Source organism: Myotis brandtii, unplaced genomic scaffold (genome assembly GCF_000412655.1).
Source record: "Myotis brandtii unplaced genomic scaffold, ASM41265v1 scaffold126, whole genome shotgun sequence".
Classification (NCBI taxonomy): domain Eukaryota; kingdom Metazoa; phylum Chordata; class Mammalia; order Chiroptera; family Vespertilionidae; genus Myotis; species Myotis brandtii.
The window spans coordinates 1,047,446-1,058,531 of NW_005354425.1; the positions used below are offsets into that span (position 1 = coordinate 1,047,446).

Sequence of the window (11,086 nt, forward strand, 5' to 3'; positions counted from 1 at the left end):
AAAAAAAAAAAAAATGACCCGGCTTCCGCATGTTCTGGGTCCCTCCCTGCCTCACTGCCGGGGATGTGATCGGTCCCCGCGGCCAGGCAGGACGGCTTCCCTGTGTTCTGGGCCCCTCCCTGCCTCGTCGCCAGGGACATGATCGGGTCCCCCATGGCCAGGCAGGATGGCTTCTGCGTGTTCTGGGTCCCTCCCTGCCTCGTGGGGTCACCGATCACCGCCGGGGTGGGGGGCAGGGAAGAGGCAGACGCTGGCAGCCTCTTCCCTGCCCCACCTGGCTTCTCCGATCACCAGCTGGGGGGCGGGCCTTTGCCCTGGTTTTCAGATCCAGGGTGGGGGGCAGGGTAAAGGTGGCCCCCAGGGTCTTGCCTGACACCTGGGTTTCCGATCACGGTTTTTCCGTCCTTCCCCTTTCGCCTCCCATCATTGAGCCTACCTATGCAAATTAACTACCATCTTTGTTGGCGGTTAACCTCCATCTTTCTTGGCAGTTAATTTGCATATCGCCCTGATTAGCCAATGGGAAGCATAGCGGAGGTACGGTTAATTACCCTTTTTGTCTTTTATTAGATAGGATTTTATTGATTTTTTTACAGAGAGAAAGGGAGAGGGATAGAGAGTTAGAAACATCGGAGAAATATCGATCAGCTGCCTCCTGCACACCTCCTACTGGGGATGTGCCCGCAACCAAGGTACATGCCCTTGACCGGAATCAAACCCAGGACCCTTCAGTCCGCAGGCCAACGCTCTATCCACCGAGCCAAACTAGTTAGGACCCCTTCATTCATCTTAATGGTCCTCCAATCTGAAGACTGAAAATGACCTCAAGGGTTTATCTCATTTAGCAATTTGAGAACTTTGGACAGTCACATCAGCCCCTTAACATGTACAAACTATCATAATACCACTTCTTTAATATGCTTCAAAGGATGTATGTACCCTAGTTTTGTCTGAAATGTTAATGCTGGGACCAAAGGACAGAAAGAGGAAAGGAAAATTACTCCCACCGTTCATTCTCAGCCTCAAGATTGTAACCTTCAAAAGATCCAGACAGGAAATCCCCCAGCACTAACTGAAGACATAATCCATTTATCACAAATTTGGGATTGATAGCCACCAACGCTGTCAAATGGCTGAAATAAATTACTTTAAGCAGAGGTCACCCTTTATGGTCTCTATTTGGTCTCTTCAGGGGCAAAATGGGAGGAACAAGATCAAATAATAATATTAGGTTGCACCATAAAAGTGACAATTGCTTATGGTTCAACCTAACAATAGTAATAATGATAAAAGCTAACAATTACTGAGCACTAACTCTGTAGCCAGGTGCATTAAAAGCATCATCTTCTTTTCTTTTTTATTTATTTACTAGAGACCCGGTGCATGAATTTTTGCATGGGTGGGGTCCCTCGGCCTGGCTGGCAATTGGGGCCAATTGGGGCCATCTCGCCCAGTCCCTATTGGGGCCATCAGGGCCAGCCAGCCGGGGGGAAAGACCATGGGAGGTTGGCTGTGGGAGCGTACTGACCACCAGGGGCAGCTCCTGCATTGAGCATCTGCCCCCTGGTGGTCAGTGTGTGTCATAGCCACTGGTCAACCGGTCGACTGGTCGTAACAGTCACTTAGGCTTTTATACATATACTAGGGGCCCGATGCATAAAGATTCGTGCACTGGGGGTGGGTCTCTTAGCCCGACCTGCACCCTCTCCAATCTGGGAGCCCTCAGGGGAGCCCTCTCCAATCCGGGTGTTTCTGTCTGTCTTTGCAACCATATGAGCGAATTGTCTGAGACCCCCAACCCAGTTTGGTTTGTTGCTCACAGAATAATAGAGGCATTTTTTTTTCTTTGCTCCATTGGTGGAGATTTCCTGGAAGTTTTAGGATATCTTCCCTTTAATTTTTCCTAGACACTCTGATTTTACTTATGTCTCTCACCTTTGCTTTCCCTCCATCCCCCACTGCAACAGTAACTTGCTCCAGGCTCACTTTGCTCTAGTGCAGTGGTTCTCAACCTTCTGGCCCTTTGAATACAGTTCCTCATGTTGTGACCCAACCATAAAATTATTTTCGTTGCTACATCATAACTGTAATATTGCTACTTTTATGAATCGTAATGTAAATATCTGATATGCAGGATGGTCTTAGGTGACCCCTGTGAAAGGGTCGTTCGACCGCCAAAGGGGTCGTGACCCACAGGTTGAGAACCATTGGTCTAGGAGATCCGTCTGCCATCAGAACTACGATTCCCAGCATTCCTGGTGCTCCCCATGCTCTGGGCTTCTGCTTCTGGTCCTGGGGCTGCCACCAGAAGTACTATTCCCAGAATTCCTGGTGCTCCCCGCGCTCTAGGTTTCCCCTTCCTGCTGTGTCTCTGTCCCATGGCCTCCCACTCTGCCACGTCCCCCCAAGCCTCCGGCTCTCCTGCTCTGCTCTCCACCCAGCTGCTTGGGGGAGCAACCGAGGGAGCCACGTCCCCCAAGCTGCCGGCTCTCCCGCTCTGCTCTCCACCTGGCGCCTGTGTATGCAAATTAACCCACCATCTTTGTCAGGTTAATTTGCATATTCACTCCTGATTGGCTGGTGAGCGTGGCGAAGGGATGGTCAATTTACATGTTTCTCTTTTATTATATAGGATAGATTGATTTGAGAGAGACAGGGAAGGGAGAGAGACATTGATCTGCTGCCCCACCCACTCATGCATTCACTGGTTGATTCCTGTATGTGACCTAACTGGGGATCAAACCCACAACCTTGGCACATCAGGACAATGCTCTAACCAACTGAGGTACCTTGCCAAGGCCCACAAATATCATCTCCTTTTAATACACATGCCCTTCATTGAAGTAGATACAGTTGACCCTTGAACAACTTGGGGTGGGGTACCAACATCCCCTCTAGCAGTCTGAAATCCTCATAATCCTCACATAAATTTTGGTCTACAGTGGGCCCTTTGAATACGCATATTCAACCAATCACAGGTTGAAACAGTATTTCTGATCCAAGGTTGGGAAACAGCAGCTGGGAGACAGTGGTTGGGAATGCAGAAATACTGTTTTTGATCCACAGTTGATTGAACTCACAGATTCGAACCAGGTACATACTAAGTGTTGACTGTATTTATTTTTTTAAAATCTACATATAAGTGAAACTGTACAGTTCAAAATCGTGTTGTTCAAGGGTCAACTGTACAATTATTAGCTCATTCCCCCACCAGCCTTTTACAAACAAGGAACTGGAGGCTCAGAGAGGTTAAGTGATTTGCCCAAGATCACACAGCTTGAAAGGGGAAACGATAAAATTTCGAATCCAATTCTGATTCCACTGCCTCCTCAAGTTAATTTTAAGTTTAAATTCCTGTAAGTATACTAGGAATTAACCTCACCTGATCGATCTTTGAACATGGTTAACAGGCTAACGAGTAGGGAACAGTTAGAAAAAAACTGACCTCTCAGGATTTCAATTAGATACTTAGGGGAGACTTGGGGGTCTTTTCTGGAATTTCTCAAGATTGAACTACCAGAAATTGCTACAAAGACTCCCAATGCCTAAAGCCCCTCCTTAGGAACAAGAGGAAGCCAACATTGTGAAAAGCAGAACTCTACTCAAGTTTCACTGCTAGGAATATTACAGGCTTCCGCATTTAGAGGACCTCTTAGAAAATGCAAATACATTTGACTAGCCTCAATTAACACCTAAACCTTAACACCTCAGCAAGAAAAGGTTGAAGGAGGCAGATTAGCACATTTCCCTCAAGAGAAAGAACCTGTTACTTCCTCATTTTCTTAAGCCTTCACATACAATATTTTCCTTGTCCCAGCAAAACCAGGGAAGTGAGTAGAGCCACACTTTATACACAAAGAAACTGAGGCTCAGAGAGGCCTTTTCAATTTAAGTAATTTACCCCCAGGCCACTGAGCTCCTTAAAAGTGGCACATCAGCTAGCACCTAGCCTTGTCCTGCCACCAAACTGCTTGAACTGGTGATTTCACAATTCACAGCTCCAAAGTACTGTCACTAATAACAATTTCTCATTTGGCCTCAAAATCCTGGACAAAGTCAACCCTAAACATCCCCTCACACCCCCACTGAAAGAAGGTATAAAGATATAAAACAGCTTTGAACAGATGATATGACACTTTGAAGAACCTATCAATTACAAGGGGCTACAAACCAATAAAGCCCAAGAGAAAATTCCGCTGAATAAGATTATCATAAATAACCAATCTTGTTAACAAAAATTCACTTGAATCAGTCAACTACACCTTGCTGGAAAGGCTGACAGTTCCCGTTTTCTTCAGACATCAGGAAACATTCTGGTCAACCCTACCTGCCAGGAACATCTTATTTGTTTTCGCTTGCCATACAGCCCTTTGCTTTGCATCACATAGTTCTTGTGTAACTATCCATGCATATGATTAACAAGATGGTGAATGTGAAAATTCCCTGAGAAATTGAAAGTATTATATAGATACAGACAGTCCTCAGGTTACGTTGGACTGGACGTATGTTATTTCGTGGTTACGTCGCCATCTCCCATTTATTTATTAAAAAAAAAAGTTCCGTCATTTCGACGTATGTACATATGTGCTTTATGTTTTTTATTATTTATTTACCACAAGTAAAGGTCAGGAATTGTTATCTTTCTTTTCATTTTTTTTACTGTTTCACTTCATTACTGTTGTGTATGTGCTCCATGTGAGTGATGTAGGTGCTTATGTAGGTGGGTTCCGATTTACGGCGAAAATGAGTTACATCGTGCTGTAGGAACGGATCTCTGACATAGTCTGAGGACCTACTGTACAAGGCTTTAGGCAGGAACCAATTTTAACATATTTATTTAGTGAGTGCCTAATAAAGATATCTACTATTTCCTATCAGAGAATCACAATTGTATTTATCAAATAATTAGCAAATCATTTCATACGTTCAATTTCCTCAACAGTTGTTTCTGTAATGTTATCAGTTAAAATTTAGACATAGCCCAAAATCAAATTCCCACCTTGAAGTAAGATTAGAATTGGGCTTATTCTTGGCTCCAATTCATAGTGTTCATTTTACCTCATTTAATGCCATATGTTCCAGAAAACTTACCTTATCCTGCTTGTTGCCGAAATGACTAAAATACCACAGACTACAATTCGGGCTGGCTCCCTCTGGAGGATTCCATGTCCATTTTACTGTGCAGAGGTTTTCAATTGAAACACTCAAATTCGTCACTGGTGGCTGAGTTTCTGTTCAAATCAAGCATAATAAATAAATTTATCAATATCAGCCACTGTTTGGGGTGATTCATTTAATTCATTCCTCCAAGTCCTAGAAGTCAAGAATAAGAAAAATGAGCAGAGTGCAGTGGTTGAGTATCAATCTATGAACCAGGAGTTCAAGGTTTAATTCCCGGTCAGGGCACATGCCCAGGTTGTGGGCTCCATCCTCAGGGTGAGGCATGCAGGAGGCAGCCAATCAATGACTTCTCCTCATCATTGATATTTCTATCTCTCTCTCCCCTCCCTTTCTCTTTGAAATCAATAAAATTGTATTTTAAAAAGCTGAGTAGAAATATCTAACATTTATTGAGACAGGCACTGTTCTAAGTACTCTCCGCATATTCACCCATTGAATCCTCACAACAATCTTATAAGAAAGACGGGGACTATCAGCCTGTTCTTAAAGACGAGGCAACTAAGGTGCAGAGAAGTTGAGTCACTTGTCTCATATCCTAAGGCTAGTGAATGACAGAGCTGGGTGCAAACCCAGAAATTCATGTGGCTCCAAGGTCACGTTCTTAACTACTTGCTATACAGAGAAAAATATATTCTTAAATTTCTAAGTTTTCCTCCTGCAGGAATTTGGGGTTCCCCACACTTGGGATCCACGTCTCCCTCAATACAGTCACTTCCATCTCAGCAGTTCTGCCAGTGAGCTTAAGCGTTTAGTCTGCTTGCTAACATGATCTGGCAATTATTTATAACTCTGCCAGAGAAGTACTGAGAGAGATTTAACAGCCCTTGCTGTTCCCTTAAGTTCTGACACTAAACAGCTGGAACTGTACCTTTAGCTAATCTGAAGAGGGAATAAAAGAGGAGAAACTGTGAACCAGTACTAGTATCTTAAAAATGTGTTTCATTTGGAGAAAGCCTCCACACCAAATATTTACTATTATTTTGGACGAAGCTCTAAGACAGTGATGGCGAACCTATGACACGCGTGTCAAAGGTGACACGCGAACTCATTTTTTTGGTTGATTTTTCTTTGTTAAATGGCATTTAAATATATAAAATAAATATCAAAAATATACATCTTTGTTTTACTATGGTTGCAAATATCAAAAAATTTCTATATGTGACACGGCACCAGAGTTAAGTTAGGGTTTTTCAAAATGCTGACACGCTGAGCTCGAAAGGTTCGCCATCACTGCTCTAAGATGAGGGAAAGGAGTTTTACTACTTCTGCCAAATACAGGGAAATACATAGGGGCAGGAGTACATAATTTCAAACTTCCTTGAGAACTTTCCCTGAGGCCAGGACTACCAAAATCATCAGCCCAGATACTGGGTGAGGGGTGTACAGGAATGCTCTGTCGTACCTTCGCAACCTTTCTATAAATCAAAAATTACTCCAAAATAAAGTTTATTAAACTAATTTTTAAAACAATCCCCCAAATTATCTATAAAGTGGCAAATAATCATTATTAATTACTTAAGAACTACAGTTATATTAATTTATCAGTCTATAGAGTTATATTTTATACCCTATGCTGACACTGTGGAGTGCACTGGGCCTCTTACATAATCTGCAATACTTATAGCATTACTTTTCTCTTTAAACTGAACAAAAAAATTCCATGTGTCCCCAAAATATCAACCCGACAGGCATTACATAGTTGGGATTTCCCCCAACAGTCAGTTTTATACATCGCAGCCAAAAAGGCCCTTGACTCTCAATATTTATTCCCTCTTTCCTGACTCTACTGCATTAGACTTTCAGCAAGGTAGATCAGAGGCCCAAATGTGGGGAGGAGCAGCCCACAGCAGGCTAGGCCTTGTGGAAACAGGGAATTCCTATTGCACTTCATTCTAACCCAGCTAGTGCCAGAGAGCACCAATGGCTCAGGCAACAGGATTTTAAGTGACTACAAGAGTGTACAGCTATTCCGTTTTGGCTCTTCTAACATCACATCAATGATGTTTGTTTGTTTTTACTTTTATTTCAGAAAGGGAGAGAATCATTAATCAGCTGTCTCCTGCACGTCCCCTACTGGGGATCAAGCCCACAACCTGGGCATGTGTCCTTGACCAGAATCAAACCCGGGACCCTTCAGTCTGCAGGCCAACGCTCTATCCACTGAGCCAAACCAGATAGGGCCAATGATGTTTTTGAAGACAAATCATTTGTCAGCTATACAGCCTCTAATTAAAACTTGCTCCTACTGAAGACTATAATCTACATTAGGATTATTTGTCTTATTTTCCAGGTTCCAGAACTAAACTGAAACAACCTTTCCACCTACCTCCCACTCCTACACAAAAATTAAAGCCCTGGTAATAAAAACATTAGCTATTTATGGTTCAGTTACATTGGACAGCAATTTTCAAGTAATTTAAGACCTTTTAAAGTCTTTCTTTAACCTCAGTGTTTTAACAGAATAATATCCTGCACTATTTCCAATCTCACAAATGGATTTAATTCCTCCTCCACCTCCCCCCCACACATACATCTGTTTTGAAGTGTCCTTTAGTCAGATGTCACTGTTTTTGCATTTTAGGCTATTTGTGAATATCTGCTATTCTTTTTTCCCCACTAATGATTCCTTCCATTTTTCCTGAGATTTTTCTATTTCCTATATTTTAAAACACACACACACACACACACACACACACACACACAAATATACACACACCAAAACTTTAAATACAATCTCCAAATGTTTGGACATATATGAATACATGTGTATGTGTGTATAATACATCCAGACATCTACATAAATAAGTGCAGACCGTACTTCTTGTAAAGGTCTCTAACAGCAGCTCACAGGTAATAGGACATAGAATTTCAGTGTAGTGGAGTGACTAAGAACATGGACTCTGAAGCCAGACTGAGTTCATATGCCTGCTCTGCTACTTACCAACTGCCAAGTCACTTAACCTCTCTATGCCTCAGTTTTCTCATATATAACACGAGGATGATCATAACCTAACAATTATTAGCAGGATCAAATGACTTAATACAGATAAAATGCCCTAACAGTGCCTGGCACAAAGCAAGCACTCAATAAATGTTAGCTAGCTGCTCTCTTTCTCCTTGAAGAGACAAAGAAAGTTCTAAACAATTGTTTTGGTTTCCTCTGGAGGTGATATGTGCCCATGGTTTTTGAGACAGAACATCTCTCTTCTGTCTAATAAGCTTTCCTTAGGCAGCTAATGCATCCATTTCTTAGAGGCTGATCACTTACTTCAGAAAGCAAAGCGTGAAGGAGAGGAGAGCGGGACTTAATGTGATCAATGCTCTTTCTAATAAGGCATATTGCTTAGCTAATGATTTTGCATGCATATTTTGGGAAAAGTTAAGGAAATCACAAGAATCACATATGAGACATCTATCTCCTTCCCTTACATCTATTCACTCATCAACTCAGTCTGTCCATTTTTTTTCTTGCACCAACATCTCTCTGTGTCATTTCAATCACACGGGTTTGCTCTGCTGGGCCCATGGTCCTGGACAGAAGGAGTCCACAACACAACTTTCTAGTGGTCACCTACAACCCTAGATTCCTGCATAGCTTCACACTCCAGCAATCTCCCTCACCCAGTTAAGTCTCCCTGCTTGCTTCTCCTCCAGTGTAATTCTCCCACTTTGCTCCCCACTCAGGGCCTTCAAGGGCAAATGCAACTCTTCTGTTTGGACTGACTTTGCCGAAGCACCCTCCTGCCAAACCGGGCTCCTCCATTGAGCACAAAAAAACACTCTCACCCTCTCACACCAGGGCATCTGCTCTTGCTATGCACCCCCTACGCCCCGCAACGGGAATAATTTCTCCACCTAGTCAAATTCTACCCATCCCGAAGGGCTAGCTCAAGTTTTACCTCTTCCATGAAACTACCAGCCCTCACGGTTTCCCTTCTTCTGAGTGCCTACAGTACTTATTGTTTGGAACACACAGTCTGGCAATTATAAAGCGAGTCTCCAAGCTACGAACATTCACTCCTTAACAAGTGGCCTGTATATACTTTCATGGGTCCCAACTAGTCCTGCCCTGCTACTCTGGGAGGCACCCTGCTCCTCTCCCAGCCAAGGACTCCCCTCACCTCTAAACAGAGAGGCACTGATACAGTGGTTAAGGCCTCTGAAATCAGGCTGCCGGGGTTGGAAGCCTGGCTCCTCCACTCTACCAGCTGTTGTTCAAGCAAGGCTGGTAGGCTCACTGTGCCGCAGTTTCCTCAGATACAAAATGGGACTAATACCAGCACCTACAGTATAAGTTTTGTGTAAAGGTTAAATGAAATAGTACAAGTGAAAAACTTAAAACACTGCCTGGCATAGAGCAAACACTATATAAATGATAGTTGGTGTTATTAATTCATGCCACAATGTGGGCTACAATTCTAAACAGAATAAACTAAGCTGGTGACCTAATCATTCTCTAAACTCTCAAGATTAGAGCTAAAAGAGCCCTTAGAACTATGGAGTTCACACAGCATAAGGAAGGGGAAATGACTAGCCCAGAGTTCAACAGCTGGGAAATGTCAGACCACTAAAAGTCAAGTCCCCTGACTTTTTTTTTCTTCTTCACCACTTTGTAATGCAATTCTATCAGTATTTCTAACGGGAAAAAATCTCTGTATTCTAAGTCATCAAGTTGCCAATGAACCCCTATGACAAAACTGATTAAGTTGGGGGGGGGGGTGCTAGTATTGTCTAGAAGGCCAGCTGTTGTTTCAGGTGTGTGTGGGAGGGAGTCTGTAGGAGGGAGGGTGCTGGAGTAGCACTGTGAAAATCAGGAGACTAATGAGATGGGTGACCTTAAACAAGTCCCTTCCCTTCAATGGACATCAGTTTCCCCAAATAATTATGGAAATTGGATCTCCCCAAATGAACTAGCGGCACCTTGGGGGCAAGGATGATGCTGTACACTCAGGTTCTAAGTGAATGTATACAGCACCTGGCTGAGTACTTAACAAGGCAGGCACTTGAATAATTACTGACTGACAAATTTCAAACCTCTCTCAGGTCTCTACTCAAATGCCACCTTTTCAATGAGGTCTTCCCATTCTATCCTCTTTACAATGGCAAACCCTTTTGTTTTTCTACATAGCACTTAGCACCATCTGACATACCTTATATGCTCCCCCACCCCGACTCTTCCAATAGCAGATAAGCTCCACAGGGAGGGAACTTGATCTGTTTTGCTCATTGTTGACTGAATCGATTGAGGACTTCGAAGTTTCCTAATCAGCATTTCAACTTGGGTTTCAAAGCACAACACGTAGGTGAAAATACAATAAGCAAATTGTGGTGTTTGTGTCAATGTGATAATAAAATCTATCAAATTTGGAGCTACTGTTATCTTCCAAAATATCCAGAAGGCCACTCGTACCAGGAGCTGTCCCTGAGGAAGTCATTGGCCCCCAACTTTTCACAGTGATTCTGAGGGTTAAATAAAAGTTGCCACACAGGGGGAGGGGTATAGGCGAACTCTCTATACTTTTCCTGCAACTTTTCTGTAAATCAAAAATTATTCCAAAACATAAAGGTTATTAAAGAGAATAAAAAAGCATCCACCTGGATGCTGCCCGGGTTTCCCAACGGATTTCTTGGACGCCAGAGGAGGACGTGATCCGCACATCCTTTTTCTAAGAGACTAGGACCTTCAGAGGTTCCATTCACTCCCACCCCTTCACTGGACCGGGCTCGCCCGGATCTCGGACTCTGTTCTCGGACTCCAGGCCCCTCGACCCGTTCTGGACTCCCAGGCGACATTCCGGGTCCCGAACCGCCGCCCCGCGACGCGAGAGTGTTTCGGTCCGGTGCCCAGGCGCCTGGCTCCTTTAGGCTCTTCGGCTCTTGCCGACGGCGCGAGGGAAGAGCGGCG

The 11,086-nt window shown here is 43.6% G+C and overlaps 1 protein-coding gene across 1 annotated transcript in view; it reads right to left on the bottom strand.

Annotated features, from left to right (window-relative positions):
* Nucleotides 1-11,086, bottom strand: part of IL13RA1 (interleukin 13 receptor, alpha 1) — a 63,130-nt gene that overhangs the window by 51,312 nt on the left and 732 nt on the right. Inside the window, exon 2 of the mRNA XM_014534184.1 lies at nucleotides 5,092-5,231. Coding sequence (XP_014389670.1) covers nucleotides 5,092-5,231 — 140 coding nt within the window. The remainder of the gene's footprint in view (nucleotides 1-5,091; nucleotides 5,232-11,086) is intronic.